This window comes from Pangasianodon hypophthalmus, chromosome 1, assembly GCF_027358585.1.
Source record: "Pangasianodon hypophthalmus isolate fPanHyp1 chromosome 1, fPanHyp1.pri, whole genome shotgun sequence".
In the NCBI taxonomy this organism is placed as follows: Eukaryota; Metazoa; Chordata; class Actinopteri; order Siluriformes; family Pangasiidae; genus Pangasianodon; species Pangasianodon hypophthalmus.
The window spans coordinates 21,548,391-21,568,103 of NC_069710.1; the positions used below are offsets into that span (position 1 = coordinate 21,548,391).

The 19,713-nt window shown below is 38.8% G+C and overlaps 2 protein-coding genes across 3 annotated transcripts; one reads left to right on the forward strand and one right to left on the reverse strand.

Moving 5' to 3' along the window:
• Positions 1–2,076: 2,076 nt before the first annotated feature.
• Positions 2,077–4,422, reverse strand: fkbp14 (FKBP prolyl isomerase 14). The gene is made up of 4 exons (XM_026940024.3): positions 4,049–4,422; positions 3,090–3,241; positions 2,875–3,002; positions 2,077–2,683 (listed from the first exon to the last, which is right to left on the reverse strand). The coding sequence occupies exons 1-4, from the start codon at positions 4,243–4,245 to the stop codon at positions 2,525–2,527; spliced, it is 636 nt and encodes a 211-aa protein (XP_026795825.1). The 5' UTR covers positions 4,246–4,422; the 3' UTR covers positions 2,077–2,524.
• Positions 4,423–4,605: 183 nt separating this feature from the next.
• On the forward strand, positions 4,606–13,394 carry plekha8 (pleckstrin homology domain containing, family A (phosphoinositide binding specific) member 8). Of its 2 annotated transcripts, XM_026939974.3 has the most exons (13): positions 4,606–4,815; positions 5,806–5,922; positions 6,080–6,235; positions 6,456–6,586; positions 6,763–6,921; positions 7,282–7,322; positions 7,580–7,695; positions 8,042–8,318; positions 9,218–9,303; positions 9,738–9,796; positions 11,273–11,474; positions 12,158–12,219; positions 12,308–13,394. In XM_026939974.3, the coding sequence occupies exons 1-13, from the start codon at positions 4,776–4,778 to the stop codon at positions 12,503–12,505; spliced, it is 1,644 nt and encodes a 547-aa protein (XP_026795775.1). In that variant the 5' UTR covers positions 4,606–4,775; the 3' UTR covers positions 12,506–13,394. The 2 variants fall into 2 exon arrangements, with proteins under 2 accessions (XP_026795775.1, XP_053088690.1); XM_053232715.1 differs by lacking the exon at positions 4,606–4,815 and having other exon boundaries at positions 5,805–5,935.
• The last annotated feature ends 6,319 nt before the right edge of the window (positions 13,395–19,713 follow it).

A 19,713-nucleotide genomic window follows, 5' to 3' on the forward strand; every position in this document is an offset into this window, starting at 1 on the left:
GTAACAGGTGCTGTTTTTCACACAGCCCAAAATACAAATACATAACACTTGAAATCCTGTCACAGTTCTATATTTTCAAAGAGAATGAAAACAATGTTTCATTGTCATCCCTATTAAAATTGTACTCCAGGTAAAGCTGCAGTGTGTACGTTTTTTTTTTTTTTTTTTTTTTTTTTGTTAAATCTGGCATCATTCAAGGAAGTTGAGGAAGAAAATAATGCTCTAAAACATTTTCCTGCTGCAAGTTGCCTCAAGAGCTATTGGCTTGGATGTGGCAAAAGTTTTTGGACACATTTATCATCATGCCCCAGCCTGAGAAAGATAAAACTGTTCATAGCAAGCCAACCAGCTAATATTATCTATTCTAAAGGCAGGTTGGGAAAATACATATCAAATTTCCCTTGAGGCATGTGATCAAAGTTATAAGGTAAAGCAAAACTTTACAACACATTTGGGAAAGTGGGCCCTGATCAGATGACAAAATACTTGGGTAATAAAAATACACATACCAGAAGCAACTAGAGGTATACATTTTGTTTGCACTCCCTGTTGAAAAATCCAGCTTGTGTTTGAAAAAATCCAGCACAGGCTGAACTGGTCAAACTCGTAGACCATCTTTGCCAACTAACTGCCTATGTTATTTTTCACCTTCATTATTACTTGATCTAAATACTCATTAAATATCTGAGAAGTTATAATTGCCTTAATGTTGTGTCAAATAACTTGTTTAATATGTAGCATTAGTAGCAATAATTCAGAAACTTTTCTTTCTGCCAACAAGCTGGCAAACATGGAGTACCAGTCTGACCAGCTCAGTCTGCGGTTTAGCAGCTGGTAGTTAGTTAACTAACTTAGTTGGTAGTCTAAGTTAGTTAGTTAACTACCTAATGGCTGCTAAAACTCAGGCTGATCTTAGATAGTTAACTATCTTCACTATCTAACTTAGTCTACCAGCTAAGTTGGATAGTTAACTAACTACCAGCTCAGCCTGAGTTTTAGCAGCTGGTAGGTAGTTAAGTAACTAACTTTGTTGGTAGACTGCTAGCTGGATCTTTCAGCATGGCTGTAGCAAGCTAAAGTTGTCAAACTAGCTCACTACCAGTTGCCCCAGAGCTGTAAAAAAAGAAAAAGAAAAAGAAAAACAGAAAGAAAGAATGAAAGAAAAAGAAACATATTACCCTTCGGTAAGGCTTTAGTCTGCTAACACTTTTGTAACACTGAGTAAACAGCTCTAAGGGCCTCAGATAATTAGCCTACATGCTCAGATTTGAGCTGTATCCCTAACCGCATACCTTTCCAAATAGTAGCTATGTCAGTATACAGTACCATTACCACTGTAATGGTGTCATTACCATTAACACATGCAATGCGGTTTGAATTCTTGAATTGAAGCCTTGAATTCTCCTTTATCGTGTATTAATCACCTCTCATAACTATCAGATTAGCACAACCCGCCTTATTACATATTATAGGCGAGTAGCTTATATTAGCATTTTTATTCCAGAAGGGGCAATACTGAACCTCCACCATATTACCATTCTTAACCTTCAATATGTTTTATACAATAAATAAATCAATCCAGCAATCCACCAACTGAGTTGTTTTTATTTGGAAGATTTGTGTAACTCAGTGAATACACTCCCAGCAGTCACTGCTGTCATTCACTGAGTTAAGAGCAGCTCCTGCTGGTGGTGTCTGAAATGACAGCTTTCTTCTTCCTACTGCTCATCATAGGCACCTTAGTCTTCTTCAGCTGGGAAGACTGAGACTTAGTTTCTTGTGACTGTTAATCCAAACCCTAATGTTATTTGTCTCTGTAGCATTCCTGCTTACTAGGACCTGCTCCAACCTTCATCTTTAATTGTGAGTCTGTGTGTGTTTGTAGAACTCCTGAGTATTAACTCGTAGTCCATTCCCTATGTTTAGTTGTGGCTTCATTCGTGCTACAATCCTGAAGTTGTGTCTGGTCATTTGGTGAGAAATTCATTTGTATGGCTCAATACAATGTAAAAGTACTACTTACAGTTCCCCAGCATTCAGGTATATAAGCAGTACAACATTAAAATGTACACAGTAAAGCATTAAAAAACTTTTATACAAGTTAGATCCATTATAAAGTAAGTAAGGTTGCAAAACACAGCAAAATATAAACGTACAATGAAAATATCCTATAGGCTATCCTGTAAGTGTGCCATATTTCAGGTAACAGGCACACCAGATAAAAAAGGCACACATCTTTCACAGTTCTTGGAGTGTACAAAGGATCATGGCTGAATTTAGAAGATTAGATTGATCTTTCAACACATCAAAAGACAGCAAAAGTAATTTTTGCGTCATTTTCAAGAAGAAATTCACAGCAGGCATGAGCACATAACCAGATCCTTGTTTACATAACCTGTAACAGCCATCTTCATTTTCAGATACTGAAGTTTGTCATATATAAATTTAAACCAATACCAACAGGCTGTATTTAACATTTCTCTTTAAAGTTGAACATTGCTAATGACAAGAGCGTAACTGGTTTCTATAATTCGTCATGTTGGTATGTGAATTCTCGTGCAGATATATAGCCGTCCTGGTCATCATCCTCCTGCTTAAAGATGTCTTCCACCATGGCTTCATGATGAGTGTCATTGGGAGGGTATCCATGTCTCTCAAACTCTTTACGCAGATACTCTTTAACCTTAAACAGATTTACAAAAGCATGCATTAAGGTTAGTAGCAGTCTTATTTTTTTTTATCAGAGTTCATTACTGATCAAGTTAAACTGACACAATTGATTTCTTTGGATAAATATGTGCTGTTTAACTTATTTATTAAAGTTAAAAAAAAAAAAACTTAGAAGACAAGCCTTCTTATTTAGCTATAACAAACCTCAGATTTGGAGAGCTTCCAGTCATCATTAAGGTCCATCTCCTGGAAAGACTCGTGCGACCTGGGGCCATTCCTGATCTCTATGAGCTCTATGTCAAAGATCAGGGTGCTCTCTGGTGGGATCTTTCCTAAAGCAGAGCAGAGGCATGCATGTATATAGGCCTTGCCTTAAAGCCAATTTAAAGAATAAGCACAAGCATGTAGTGAAAGCTCACCTTTGCCGTCCTTGCCGTATGCCAGAGAGGGTGGGATGGTCAGCTTTCTTTTCTCGCCTGTGCACATGTTCTGAAGTCCCTTGTCCCATCCCTTGATCACCTCCCTGATCCCCAGGGTAAACCATACTGGATGTTTATCACCCTCTTGACGGCTTTAAATGTAGAATATATATTAATACATTGCAATTAAGTGAGACTACATTGAAAATCTAGTACTTTTTTATAATTCGAAATAAACAGAAAGTTTTAGAATTTTGAAATATTAAAAACAAAGAAAGTAAATGTTCAATATCTTGAATATTTAATATTTAAGATTCTGCACTATTTCTAGGTCCCCATTTAAATGAAGCAAATGTGTGATATTGACCATCTTAACTGCTTTGTACAAAAGGTCAGATTTCCTCATGCCTAATCTTTTCTACTGAATCATGTATTCAGACCATAGTCTGATGGATTTGATCTAAAATGGATCATAAGGTTTTGCACAAACTTGTGGAGACCAGGCCAGCTCAAGTGCACACTGTCATTAAAGCAAAAATACTAAGAAACTCTGAAATCCATGTAAATATTTCAGAGATTGTACTTTTCACTCAAGTTGTTGTCAAGAATAGAATTTGTAATGAAAACTGTGGTATCACATTAGAAAAGAATGCAAAATAGAAGCATTTTCACTAGTGCTCTCAGACTTTTGGCCCCCACTGTGTGTGTGTATGTATACATTATATATATATATATATATATATATATATATATATATATATATATATATAACTGTACTTTATTACAAAAATGGATTATATAGTTAAAGGGCACCGATCTAGGATGCTGACAGATTGCTCAGTGTTGAAAACACTTGGATAACATGAACAAACTGTGGCTGGAATCCTGTTCAGGGCCACAGGGTGATAGTGTACAGTGTGTGTGCTCCACTTCATGCATCATGCAGCCGTGTGTGTTACCTGGAATGAAACCTTGTGCCGTTACTCTCCAGGAAACCGTCGTAATGCACCAGAAGCATATCCCCATATTTGGTTTTTCGATGACACAGAAAAGGTTTGTACAAAACTTCAACTTTCACCTCCGGCTCCGGAAGTTTTGCGCCATGAATGCCAAAAAGCAGAGCTGACAGTAAGTACAGCCTAAATTCCAGCATCATGTCTAAGTAAATAATAAAGCAGATATCTGTCAGTACACTGAGAGGGGGGAGTTATCTGCTTTGCTATGCAGAAAAGTAACTAACGTAAGCGAAACATGTGAAGTCCAGCAGCAATCACCCCGACGACGTGGCATCCAACTTCTACAGGCTCTCAATCCCACACATCCCCAAGAGAGGAAAAAACAGTTAATCGCTCTATTTTACTGCTATTGGTGGAATTGGTTGAAAAATACGCCTTAGAAAAGAATAGATTGAGTTCATTGGATGTCAGGTAGGGTAAAGACACGCCCACATAAACACATTCCTACCAATCAGGAAGAGCTTCAAGGAGAAAATCCTTTATGATGTCACGCAAACTGGCTAAACCGCGTAGGATCACGTGAATCGGTATTCACCAACCATTTTGCGCTTGTAGTATTCGTAATGTCATGTTATGGATGTTTGTAGATGTCAAGCTACGGAATTTCGTAGTCATGAATTCTCGGTATTTTGAAGTGAACAAGTAATGAACTGTGAAGAAAGGAGCCACTATGGAGGGAGTTCTTTATAAATGGACCAACTATATAAGTGGTACGTAGTAGTTTAGTTTGAACTAATATCAAAATGGACGCGTAGGTTTATTGTCTAGAGTTGCTAGCTCAGCTCAGGACAGTAAGAGAAACCCTGAGGGACTGAGGTGGACTGAAGGCTTGGCCGTGCCAACACCTCTCAGCCTGCTAACACTGGAGCTACAACCCAACAGCTGCTCTTTGGTTTATTTACGCTTATCTTATTCTTCTTTCCTGTTGTTCCTTCACGTCTGTAACTTGGCTGTACAGAGTAACGTCACATTCGGTCCTCTGAATCAGGGTGTTTTGTTTTCACTGTAGTTAGCTAGCTACAGCTGGCTAACTAGCTAGCCACCAAACTTTGGAAGACACAGCGCCTCTGTACTGCGTAGAAAAGTGACTGACTGTATTGATCAGGCAGCTGATTACATCAGACCAACGATATGTGGACATGAGCTGTCAAGTCTAATGGGACTTATTCACTTTTCATTAACTCAGTGCAGAAGCTGATGAATGAAACTGAATTGTACAGTATGTAGATATAGTTAGATACTTGTGTGGCTGCTATCAGTGAGGATGTCATTATCAGCTACACTGTCAGGAAACTGTGGTGATCTCAAATCAGTGACATCAGCATTTTGATGAATTATCATTCATCTCCATATAGCCGTTTTATTCTAGTGGAACCTTGGCCCATAGACCATAATGGGACACTATACACACACATTTACACACTCATTGACACCTAAAGGTGATTTAGTTTAGCCAGTCCACCTACTGGCATGTGTTTGGGAGGAGGGAGGAAACCAGAGAACCTGGAAGAAACTCTCATGTACATGGGGAGGACATACATGTAAACTCTGAACAGACAGTAATCTGAGATCAGGTTCGAGCCAGGGACCCTGGAGCTGAAAGGTCATGACGCTGCCTTCTGTGACACAGTTCACCCTGTAATCATTATGTATGACAAATATAACTGTCATTCACATATTGAGTTATTTGTCCACTCTAGGTTGGCAGCCACGCTGGTTTGTATTAGCTGGAGGTACTCTTTCATATTATGATTCCCAAGAAGATGCCTGGAAAGGATGCAAGGGCAGCATCAAGATTTCTGTATGTGAAATACAAGGTAATACGGAAAGGTCAATACTTTTTTTATGCAGTGGTGTTTCAAGGTTGGTTGCATCATCGCATTTCATTCTCGGTCCTATGTCATTGATATCATTTTGTAACAAATCCTTTCTGCTGTGTATTTTATTTTTTTTTTGCACATACACCCTTTACAGTGCACCCATCAGATTTCACAAGAGTTGATCTGACCATACCGGGAGAACAATACTTCTACCTCAGGGCCATCAATGCAGCAGAGAGACAGAAATGGCTGGTAGCTTTAGGAACAGCCAAAGCTTGTCTGACAGACAACCGGACCAAGAAAGAAAAGGGTAAGAAATAAATTTCTTAGAATATCTTAATCTTTACCTGCTTTACTTCTTCCTTCCATACCTCTTCCTCCTCCTCTTCTTCCTTCAGCTTAAGATTGCTTATCTTCAGCAAATGAATATAGTAAAATTGTGGTTATCCTTGATGGACCATATCCATTTGATGACTGTACAGAGAATGTTTTGGTTTAATGTATTTCTCTCTCTCTTTATCTCTGCTTAGAACTCCAGGAAAACACAGATGCACTGAAAACCAAGATGTCTGAACTGAGGCTATACTGTGACCTTCTCCTTGAACAGGTGAACAAGCTCAAGGAGAGTCCTTTGGGTGAGGGGGCTGCTGGCTCTGGAGAGGTGAGTCAGTATTTGTCATGGGTTTAAACAGCACACGTGTTGATCACACTCGCACGGTACCTACAAATATCAGTAAAAATGTACCAAAGCATATGAAATATTCAAGTACATTTATCTGCCTATGCATTTGTGAAACGTCCTGTTAAATGCCTTTGCGTGTTCTGTGTGGTGCTCAGGCAGGGGAAGAGACAGGTAGTCTGGTGAAGTCGACATGTGCCACATTCCTGAAGACTCTGGAGGAGTGCATGCAGATAGCCAGCCGCACATTCAGTCCAGACCTGCAGAACCTCAGCCCACCTCAGACACCACCTGTTGCTGCTATTAAACCTCACAAGGTGTCAATTTAGTGATTTCCATGCACACATGGCAAAGAATTGATTACTTTTTTCTGTTGCTGTATTGTTGTGACCAAATGAATGGAATGGAGTTTTACACGTTTTCAGACCTACATCCCCCTCAGACAAAGTTGTTTTTGAGTTTTGGGCTATTTAAATGTGTGCAGTGTGAAATCAAACCAAACCACATAGCAAACAAACCAAAAGTATCCATTTCATTCTGATTCAGACTCTGCAGATGGACCAGTAGCTGTGAAAACACAATGTTTGTCATGACTCAGGTCTAGAATTGTATTTTAACAACTAATTTACTAATGTCGTAATGGTTTTTGTATCTCTGTTTTGGGTTCTTTTTTGCAGATCAAAACTTCTAACCAAAAAAGTCACCATTTGGAAGAAAAGTAAGATTAAATCCTTTTGCACGGGGGTGAATGTATTTGTTCATTTGCCTTTTAGAATATATTATTATAAAGGCACGTAGGGCATTTGAACTAGTAAAAGTAAAATTGACCTTTCTGAGTGCATCCTAAGTTACATCAGGGTCTTGTTATTCTTTAATGATTGGGTTGGGCTACCTAGTTCTGCTTGGTTGCATGGTCAGCAGGCAGTTGCTTGGAAATATTGTCATCCCATATCTTATTGTCTGTCTTATTTGCAGACAAAAGCGCTCAGTAAATAGTTCATCTATTGCATTATTACCTAAGAGTGTGAAATTGGGACCAGATGGAGAACCCCCACCATTACTTCCAGGAAACATACCAGAATCTTCAACAGGTAAACCACACACTCTGTAGTCATAATAACACTGGACATCCTCTTTCTTATTTTAAAGGTGCAGTTTGTAATTTTTTGGAAATGTTTCTAGACCTATAATAATCATATACTTTTAAAGACTTTGCAAATTTTGTGACACAATGTTCACACTGGGCAGTGGAAGGGACGGAGCCATCAAAGGCCCCTGGGGGAAAGAGAAAAGACTGTAAATCTTTTCATTGTAATTGCAACTCACTTTACATGCAGTAGAGAGGTCTGAAACTGCTCCTTTAGTGTAGATGTATAATAAATGTTTCATGGACTTGAATTTTTAGTATTTATAAATTGCTACTACCATATTTTACAGAGAACAGTCTAGTGGAGGAAGAATTTGAACACCAGGTGGAGGTCCAGAGTGCGTCTCAATCTAATTTTCAGGGTCCTGCTAAGGGTGAACTTCCCACAGGGGAGGCAGGAGAAGACATGCAATCAGAAGTAACTCACACATTAGAGAAACAACAGGAACAGCAACCCATCCCCCAGGAAAGCCAAGAGGCTGACCCAGAAGTGCATGAGCTCAAGTCAGAGGATAAACAGGAAAAGGAAGATCAGGTGGAAACATTCTTCAGTAGTATGAGCCACAGGTATGAGGAGCCTCCAGCGCTGTGATCTATAAAGAATAAAACTGACACATTAACTTATGCGTGTGTATCTTCAAGTCTAAGTGACAGACCATATCATATACCGCATAGCAATAGATGCATCTTATTAGGATTAGGAATTTAAATGTACCTAAACATTAGACTAACAATCATTTAGCAATAATGAATACTAATGAGAACGTATTTACACAGTGCTACTGATTAAACAGTGTGTTTTTAAGCATTATTAACACAGAATCAGAACCATAAAGACCTACAATGATCTGAATGTTCATCATTCTTACAAAATGCAATAATTATAAAATGTAATATTTGGAAATTAATAATGAAAAAACTGGGTGCTTTATTAGTGTGATTTCTCACACAGCTGATTTCAGGATGCTCCTTATAATACTAAGTTTGTAGAACCTTTTCTCTTACACTTCTTTTCCTACCTCCTTTGTGCAATAAAAGAACCGTCAGTAAACTAAGAGGTGACGGTAGTATATAATTACACTATAATACTTCTACAGTAGTAAGGGTGATTTTTATGTTTCCAAAACAATAGAGAAAGACAGCTTTTCAGTATTGCAATACATTTGTGAAATCAAGTAAAAAAAAAAAAAATGAAATCCATTACTTCAGCAAATACTTTCAGTTACTCATAAGTGAGTCATTCAAACCGTTAGTGCAGATTCTTAAGCATTCCTTGGATTTATGACACAAATAACAAAAAAAAATTATATTTTTCCCCCTAAGTTTCCTGAGATTTTTTTGCTTTGTTTCAGTTGTGTTCTTTGTGCTGTCTTTGTTATTTGTGTTCATCAAATAAACTACTGTTAAGCTGGAGTGCATGGTAATATATTGTCATTTTCTTAATGTCTGTGGCGTTCCTTTTGTAGATTTAGTGATATAAGACTGGAGGACGACAGTGGTATCCCCACACGAGCCTTTTTGGACTCTTGCTATGCTATAGTACCAGTATTAGGTAGGACATTCTCTCCTTTCACTCTCTCTCCATCAATACAGTTTTCCTTCTTACAATTAAAGGCCATTACCTCTTGTACGGCTTGCTTTCCTTTTTTTCATCCTGCACATCCTTTCCATTCTGATCTAGCAGCTGTGGCTTCACTCGCTCTATTGGTTGGGGGATCATGCATGTTTTATTGCATACATTGTAGATGGTCTGGTGATTAGGTATAAATAGTGGGATTGTCAGGTGTATGAAATTCTGCAAATGAAACCTCGGTTTGCTTTCTGATCAACCAGTCAGCAGACTTTTGCAGCTTGCCATGACCTGTACCTTTGCTGTAACAGTGGGTCCATTTCCTCCCTGTCCAGCTGTGGGAGCACGTTCACTACATATGTAGACGTCTGATATGCTAAATATTCAACAGCGCAATGATGAATTTTTTTCCTCAGACAAGCTGGGACCAACAGTCTTCGCTCCAGTTAAAATAGATTTTGTGGGCAACATTAAGGTGAGTGGTAACATCCAGCAAACATGCAGAGCATTAAAGGGAATTCCACATTTTTCCTCTTTTTGGTAGATTGATGCATTGTTTAAAGATTTTGATCGACCACTAATAAGGACAGGGTGGCACAGTGGTGCAGTAGGTAGTGTTGCTGACCCAGATATGCTGAGCTTGAGTTATTGTCTATGCAGGTTTTTGCGTATTCTCCCCATGCTTTCACGTGGGATTCCTCCCACTGTTCAAAAACATGTAGGTAGGAGGATTGGCTACACTTAATTGTCCCTACTCTGTGAATGAGTGTATGAATGTCTGTGGTTTGTGAATTCTCCCACCTGTTACCGGAATAGGCTCCGGATCCACCGCAGCCCTGACCAGGACAGAACGGTACTAAAGATGCATGAATGAATGACCATTGCATGAATAAATAACAATTCGATTTTTCTATTTTTATAGAAAAGGTTTTCTCCAGGCTTCTAGTGCCATGTTATGCAAAACATCATGGGGGAGATTGTAGTGTTTTTTTAGTGTTTTTTTTTTTTTTTTTTTTGGATTGTGTTTCAGGCCAATAATGACCTGATAATGATGCTCAGTATCAAATGGATGCATCCCTAAAACCAGTGTTCTTCATATGTGCCTATTTCTTCGTATACTTTCCAAACACATCTTTCCTGCTTGAATAAAGTAGTGGTCATAATAAAAATCTTGTTGCTATTTTAAATAGAAGACAATTTCCCAGTATTTTGACTTTATTGTGAAATTCAGTATTGTAAAGTAAGTGGATGGTTGATCACAAACATCTAGGTTGCCGCACAGTGTCAAAGTTTCCATGAAAGTGGACGAAAGTGGAATTCCTCTGTAATATCTCATTGATGTGTATGAGTTCAATAGGTTAATAGCTTGCAATATCTATAGACTGTACAGAAAATTCACCTTACAGCTCTGAGATCTTTTAATCTTTTTTTTTTTATCTTATTTTAGTCTTTATTACAATTTAATTCCAAGGTTCACAAGTTCCAACCATCTCCTTGTATTCCTGTATTACTGCTATACCAAAGAAGAAAACCATTATGAACTGATTATTCTGCTTTTTTTTTTTTTTTTTTTTAACTCATATCACTACAGTTGTGATGAGGACAGTTGGGCACATTATAATTTGAGATAATGATTTGTTATGGCCACTAGGTGGTCTCAACCCATTAATGATGCTACATTAAAGCTTGTTAAAAGAAAACAGTTCAAGAACAATACATAATAATGATACTTTTTGACTATAAGATATAAAATAATGGATATAAAGTAATATTTTCTACAATACAGTGGTAGTCATGTTATTTTGTTGTACTTACTACAAAACAAATAATTATAATGCATAAATTATACCATGTACATCCTTACACAATATATGTTTCAGCATCTGCTAGTGGGCAAAAAATACTGTATGAGAAATAGAAGGTAGTTCATTTAGGATGTCATATCTCCCAGAAAGTGCAGCAGAAGTTACAGTCAGACCCAGACAACTTCCCCACTCTGCAGAGTATTGTGCTCCATGAAGTGCAGATGGAAGTGGCGCAGGTGCGGAACTCGGCTACTGAGGCACTGCTGTGGCTCAAACGAGGATTAAAATTCCTCAAAGAGTTCCTCTCTGAGGTGGATGCTGGAGAGCAGGACATCCATGCAGCTTTGAGTAAGTGCCAGGACTACATGCAAAGCCAGTGGCATTGTTTAAAATGAAGAAGCTTAGTCAGCATTGTCTTTCTTTTTAAAGCCACTGTTAAAATGTAAAATCCTATGTTAAAATTACTGCTATGTTAGGATAGATATACAGAGGGGTGAAAAATGAAAGGAAATTCAAGAACAGCTTCAGTGTACCTTGGCAAAGATTCTACACATCTCTGGAGCGCTGTCTAACACACTGTTCCATAGGTGTTCATTTAGGTTGAGATCTGGTGACTGAAAAGGCCATAGCATATGATGTATCATTTTTGTATGAGGGATGTTGTCATCCTGGCAGGGACCACTCCCTTCAGGATAGAAATGTGAAAGATAGAAAGGTGATCAATCAGAATATTCCATAGCATAACAGATACTGGTTCCTTTAATTTGTCACCCGTCTGTATGTCTTTTCAATCCAATCATTGGTAATAATGATTTCCGATTCTACAGCTTGGTGCTGACTCTAACTGTAGCCTAACTCATCAGAATTTCAGTGACCTTTACTTTCTGGTGACTGTATTGTGGAGAAGACATAAACTGGGATGTATAGGCTACAATTTCTACTGTATAACATATTCTTTTCTATTTCTATAATGCATACTGTTTAATACTCATTGTGGTACTATTGAACAATTGGAATGCTTCTTTTTACAGACAATGCCTATGGAAAGACGTTACGCCAGTATCATGGATGGGTGGTGCGTGGAGTCTTTGCTGTAAGTCTTACTCATGTAACCTTTTAACCTTTTTTTAAACTTGCACATATCTAAACCTTACCCCTGACTAGAACGTGTGTGGTTACAGCTGGCACTGAGGGCTGCTCCTTCCTATGGTGGCTTCATGGCAGCACTGGTATGCCATGAGGGAGATGAGCTGAAGGAGGGTTTTATGTCAGGAATGCATCGCGACCTTGCCATCTACCTACCAGCCATGGAGAAGCAGCTGGCCATCCTGGATGCTCTGTATGAGGAGTACGGCCTGGAGTCGGACGAGGTGGTGTGAGACACTCATGAACACTCGCAGATACAGACAGAGCTCACTCTCTGGCTGCAGTCAGAGTACTGTAGTGTGTGAGAGCCTGATTAAGGGATACTGATGCTGCTGAAGGCAGACTTGGTCTGTATGGCCAGAGCAAGCACTGTGGCAACACTGGACTTATACAGCTAGCATTAGCACTCTGAAGATGCAGCCACCTACATTCTCAATAAGGGGCCAAAAATTTCCGTTTTATAGCCTGTGAAGGTTTTTTCAGGGAACAAACATTTTTGGTAGATGGCAGAGTGGATGCAAAGTGTTTTGTGGCGTTTGGTGACTGGGACCTTTTGATATATCTTTAGGAGTCAAAACATGCTCTCTTAAAAAAGATTTTACAATGTAGATTTTTATGTATTAACACACATCTGTGGGAAGTATACAAAACTGTCAGTAGGTATGCAAACCACAGTATTTGCATTTGTGCACTGCTGTTTTACCTTCGAACATTTATTTTTCCTCTTGGTATATCAGATATACCTTTGGTAGCACTGACAGCTAGTTAGAAATACATCCCATGCCATAGACAAGCACAAAGGATAAATATTTAATTGGTTTCGGGGATTGTAACAATGACCCGGCATAACTCGTATTGCTCGTGTTTAGCATGCATGAACAAGGTAATTGTACACAATTACTAGGCTGAGTAATTGAACTGAAACTCATTTATAGTGCCAGGGCATAGAATATAATACATAGGACAAAAGGACTGGATAATAAAATGAAGGGAAACATAATTTAAAATATCTTAAAACATTTTGTATTCAGCACAATTCATATTTTTATTTATAAAGGGCACATTTGTACATTTTTCTAATAATTGTATTTATTAAATTATTTACAAAAGTAACAATTATAGGAATAGATTACATCTACTTGTTAATGTAGCCAAATGAACAATACTGAACTGTGCATGTTGTATTGCATGGGTTTTGTTAATTTTTGTGTTAAATGAATAGCAATCAAAACTGAAATAACTTGTTGAATCTATTATTTTATTATGTCTCATCAGCTGCACTTATGGCTGTGCAAAGCCAAGCTAAATACTCTGCACACAGGCTGCAAAATCGCTAGAAATACACTAATGATCCAAAATATATATTGTGACTACATAAAGTGTTTTGGGAAGTAATATTTCACTTACACAAAAAGGAGAACTGCTCCAGCTTTTAGAGTCACTTTGACCCTGAACAACACTTTAAATTCTCAGCTTTCAAGATGTTGTATGTGTACTACAAATATTAGACAGCATAAGTTTTTTTTTTATGTTGATGCTCCTCAAACTTGTTTTGAGAATGGTTTTAAATTATTTTTCGACAATATTTTTTAGACATATTTATTACCCTGAAAGGGTGATACTGTCATCTTCTCTAGGCTACTCTATTGCTCTACATAGTACAGTAATACATACGTTTACGGCACCTGTGCTGTACTCAGACGTTCATTCACTGATGTACTTGTACTATGCACCTTTGTGCCTCTATTCCCGTGGTCTCTTTCATGTATGACCTGATCTGACATTAGGAGGGGGAAGGCTGGCTGTGTATATACTTGATATGTGCAGGTATATGTAAATAAATGCATATATCCAACCAAAATAGTCTAAAGCTCAAGAATGTGATGCAGTGCATCCGACTTTCATCTGTAATGAACGTTCTAATGAATGATCATATAAACAAACTTGTGTCTCGCATTTTTTATACACTTAACCCTATAGTGCTTCTTTCCTGAACACACAAGCAGTTAATGATGAAATCTCGAAAGTCTCTACACTATTCATGAGGGCACTAGGTAAGGTGTTCAGCTCCATTATGTGTATGGTGCAAAGAAAGTGAGTAGGAAGCCAACTGAGATAGCCCCAGCTGGAAGATGGCAGATTTTACATAAAACATATGATGAAAATATGTGTGAAATATTGAATTGCTGTTTAAAACTGCTTAAATTATTTAAATTGCTAACCAGAGGTAGAAACTTTGACAGACACTACAATATCCTTTTACTGAATATTTTTGTGCTGAAAGAGAAATGATTTCAGTCAGACACCTCAATCAGGATGATTCTGTGATGAATGTTTGATAAATAATGGCCTGCATTGTTTTTAACTCCAGCAGTATTTCCCAGTTCAGCTTGTATGGTGCCTGGGTAAGATGGGTAACCACATTCAGCACGGGGAGTTAAGTACTGCATGACTTGCTTGGCTGTGGAAATAATAATTTGAAGGATGGGTAATTTCCAGAGATGTGCTGTATCATCCGGTGGAAATGAGTATGTTAAAAAAGCAGAAAGCCCAATTTTAGTCAAACCTGATTTTTAACCATTTTTTAACCGTTTGCCAGAAATCAGACACAGCAACATGCAAAAGGTTTTTCCAGATCACCAATATATCAAGTGAAATAAGCTAACAGCATTTCACTTGATGTTTAGCATTAGTGCCACTTAAAATCCTGAGTAGGTATGCAATAGACATAAGGTAACTGATCATATTTGGTTTAATCCATTTTTTTTACTGGGATTGTTTGACTTTAATTGTGGCCCTAATGCTACTTAATGACAAAAGACTGTTATATTTTCTTATTTCACCTGTCTTGCTGCTGTCTGCTTTTAACAAACCTATTCACTGAACCTATTCGCTAACAAGGTGTTAGAAAATTAGAAATGTATACTTTAGAAAATTAGTCTGTATACTTTGGTGGTGTTGTACATCACTCCGTTTTGTGAAATATTCCTGTATTAGTTGCTGAATGCACAGTAGCTAAGAGTTTTAAGATTGTAGCATTTACAAAATCTCATTGTGCTCAATGAAGTGTGTGTTTTTTTTGAAAATCTAAGCACTTGTGAATTGCTGAAAGGTTGGTGTTTTACTGCCATTGCAACCATTTCATGGTACTATGTTCATATTTAAACAACTATTCTACTTTTACAACTGGCTACTTCAAAAGTATGCAAAGAAATGTAATTTTCATAAGAACATGGTTATTACCCTACCAGTCGATCAGAAACAATTGTATGAGAGGTGTAGGAAGAGACAGAATAGCACAAACAAGCACTAAGACTTCAAGATTATACTGGCTTTTCAAAAAAGTAATAAATATCAGCACTAAATGAGAATTGTAATATGCACTCTATATACCCACCCGTGCAGAGTGTGTGTGTGTATATATGTGTGCGTGCCATGTCGCTGTGATACACAGTCCTTCGCTATGTATAAATGTGGTTGCCAGGACGCACAACATAAACAAAATGCAAAAAGGATCCCTAGTCTCAATAATAGCCTCTATGAATAGAAGGATTTTATATTTGTATGGGTGAGACAGAGAGTGAGCTGGAAAGAGACAAGTAACTGCTGGTTGTCCAACTGAAGGAAAGGTTATCACTTTTCTGTGCTTGACAATTGCAGAGAGGCCTCTGACTCTGACACAGTGTTGCAGAGTGAATGATTGCGGGGGAACTCTCATTCCCTTTGCTAAGCTCTTACATATAGCTCTACTGTGACTAAATTTACTGTAGCCGTAAGACAAAAATAGTGTGCACCCCTCTGCCGGGCTGAAGGTAACCACATTACATTCCAAACACAGTGGAAACACTTTTACTATGTGACCTTATTTTGCTCTGCTGGAATTCTTGAGTGTTCATGTGTAAAGGCGGGCGCGGAAACTTTGCAGAGAATGAGCGTATGGGACTGGGCTCTAAGAACAATCAAAATCAATGCCTTCATTTTCCATCAATCCATCAGCTTGTCATTGTAAAAGACTTACATGGCCTTACTAAATATTCTAGTGATTTTAAAACTATCATCCACATGCTGAAGTGGAGGATCTTAGAGCAAGAGTTATTCAATGTCACTGACCTGTGGGACAAATGGAAAAAAAAATCATGTGAGGTAATGTAGCCTAGCCAAAACACTTTACGTACATTGTAACTTTATAGACATGTGAACTCACAAATAAAACAGCAGCGCCTAGCCCACATAATACCCATGGTTTCTTTTGCAATACCCTCACATGTTCTGATAAAGTGAAAAACCATTTGTCTGTCTATTAACTCAAAATCCATATTTTGGCTTGGACAGTGTTGGCCTTGATATATCTGTTGTAAACATGCATTTTACAGGGACTAGTCTCGAGAGATATTTCTTGGGTTGAATACTGGGTAAACTCTCTACTCCTTATGGATCTGTAAAGTGTTTTAAAGGACTACACTTGCCTGGGTGTAGGGATACACAAGTTGTTGTTTTTTTTAAATCTGCTAATTGGCTTGTTAGTTAAGATAGCTAGAGATGAGCCAAATAGCCTAAAATACACAATTCATATTTGTAGGACCCATTTAAAAACAATAACGTAACATACACCGATCAGCCATAACATTAAACCCACTGACAGGTGAAGTGAATAAGATTGATTATCTCTTTACAATGGCAATCTCTTTACAAGGGGTGGGATATATTAGGCAGCAAGTGAACAGTCAGTTCTCGAAGTTGATGTATTGGAAGCAGGCAAAGTGGGCAAGCGTAAGGATCTGAGCAACTTTGACAAGGGCCAAATTGTAGTGGCTAGACGACTGGGTCAGAGCATCTCCAAAACAGCAGGTCTTGTGTGATGTTTCTGGCATGCAGTGGTTAGTATTTACCAAAAGTGGTCCAAGGAAGGACAACCAGTGAACCGGCGACAGGGTCATGGGCACCCAAGGCTCACTGATGCGTGTGGGCAGCGAAGGTTAGCCCATGTGGTCCGATGCTCTGGGCAATGTTCTGCTGGGAAACCTTGGGTCCTGGCATTCATGTGGATGTTACTTTTACATATACTACCTACCTAAACATGGTTGCAGATCAAGTACACCCCTTCATGGCAACCGTATTCCATAATGGCAATGGCCTCTTTCAGCAGGATAATGTGCCCTACCATACTGCAAATTTGTTCAGGAACGTGACATAGAGTTCAAGGTGTTGACTTGGCCTTCAAATTCGACAGATCTCAAACCTATCGAGACTCTGTGGGATGTGCTGGACTAACAGGTCCTATCCATGGAGGCCCCACTTAGCAACTTACAAGACTTAAAGGATCTGCTGCTAACGTCTTGGTGCCAGATACCACAGCACACCTTCAGAGGTATTATGGAGTCCATGCCTCGATGGATCAGAGCTGTTTTGGTGGCACAAGCGGGACCTACACAATATTAGGCAGGTGGTTTAATGTTATGGCTGATCGGTGTACATTACATGATGGCTAATGCTAGCTAGCACTTAGGAGTGGTTGCTTGCAATGAGGCTTCCAAATTGCATACTTGACAGAACTGATTAGTATGATACAAAATTCAGACAAAAATTCTCAGACTCAGATGTGACAAAGCCCCACAGTATTTTGAATAATATGACAATATATTAAATGCCAAAATGACCCTTTGGTCCAATGGGACTAATAACATTTTCCAGCAGATGTGTAACTCCTACTCTTGTAACTACTTAATTGGTTAGAAGGTTGTAACCTCAGGGTTGATTTAGACATTTCATTGCCAGTACATATGAGTGTGGCAGGGTGTCCTCTGGCAGGCCACTGCACCTTGCATACCTGCAATTCCCTACAATAGGTCAGGGCTTTTCACTGGGCCTGAGCTGACAGCTGGCCCTGTGTGTTTCCTGTCTGTGAGGCCCTGCCACTGAAATGCAACACCCTTCCCGTTTGCCTGCACCAAAATAATCTGTCTCTTCAAGGCAGAGGTGACAGCTGCTTTCCCCTTATTTAATTTCCCTGCCTGTACCCTCTCAATCCCTGAGTTTCCACTGTGTCTTTAGCATTCTTAGCTATAGCAAACAAAACCCAGCATCATGCCATGTTTCACTTTTTAATCTTTAGTCTAATGATACATTAAAACATAATACAAGTTTTTTAAAAAGCTTGTGTAAGCTCTAACCCAGCTTGTCTAGATTACCCTGATGTAATTAGAACAGGAGAGATATGACTGTATAATACAGTTACTGAGCTGGAGTCTCAAAAATGCCCTTACCCATCCTCCATCACACACACACAGACAAACAAACACTTTTTGACTAGGTAAGTAAAAAAACAGTCAGCAGCTATGTTTTTCCTGGGGCAGCTGCTGACTGTTTTTCACTTACCCTGCTCAATCAATCACATTCTCTATTAAAACTCTGGCACAGTTGTTCAAATACTGAAGGTCTGCACACAACCTGCCCAAAAACACACACCTACAACCAGCACAGGAGCAACAAGCCACACACAGCAGGGATATCTCAGGCATTGTTCTCATGTTTGTCTTATAACACCTAGGTTCTAAGAACAGATATATTCATATGTTCATTTTCCTACTGGTTTTCTTGGTGTTGGTGGCAACAGGCTAAATCTAGACTTCTCTATCCCCAGCCACAGATTCCAGCTCCTCATGGGGGTTCCTAGGAAGTGATATCCCAAAAATTTATATAATCTTTCCAGCAGGTCCTGTATCTGACACATGGTTTACATTCAGTGGAACATGCTCTACAAGGAGCACTATTTTGCTCCTATCAATTTGGAGGACTCAGACTCTACTCTGAGGTTCTGCCAAATTATAGAGACTCTTAGATAGATCTTCACATTTACATTTATGGCATTTGGCAGATGCCCTTATCCAGAGTGACCTACAGAAGTTTTTTTTTTTTTAATTTTTTTTATACATTTTTATAGTTGAAGGCCCACTTGCTCAAGGACCCAGCAGGGGCAGCTTGGCAGTGCTGGGGTTTGAACTCACAACCTAATGATCAGTAGTCCTCTTGGCTATAATAGAGAGTAAACTCAGAAACCCTGCAATGAAACCTCATTTCTCACTCCACTTGTCTTGCAATGTTATTCTTTCAGTCAATACCCATAGTTCATGAGCTCATGAAAGAGAGCTTTGTTCAAAAACTGAGCTCCTGCTTCACTACCACAGGCTGTTACAGTAACTGTAACACTGCTGCTACTGACCCATTCAGTTTGTCAGTCTCGTGCTCTCTTTTTCCATTAATCGTGAATAAGGTCCCAAGTTACTTAAACTCCTCTGCTAGAGTCAAGGTCTCTCCCCTCACTTGAAGGGAGCGTCCCACTCTTTTCTGGGAGAGAGCCATGCTCTCCTGGTGTCGTGTCAAACCAACAACATTATTGCAGGGATGTTACATCTAGCCACCCATATTGTACACCTCTCCGACC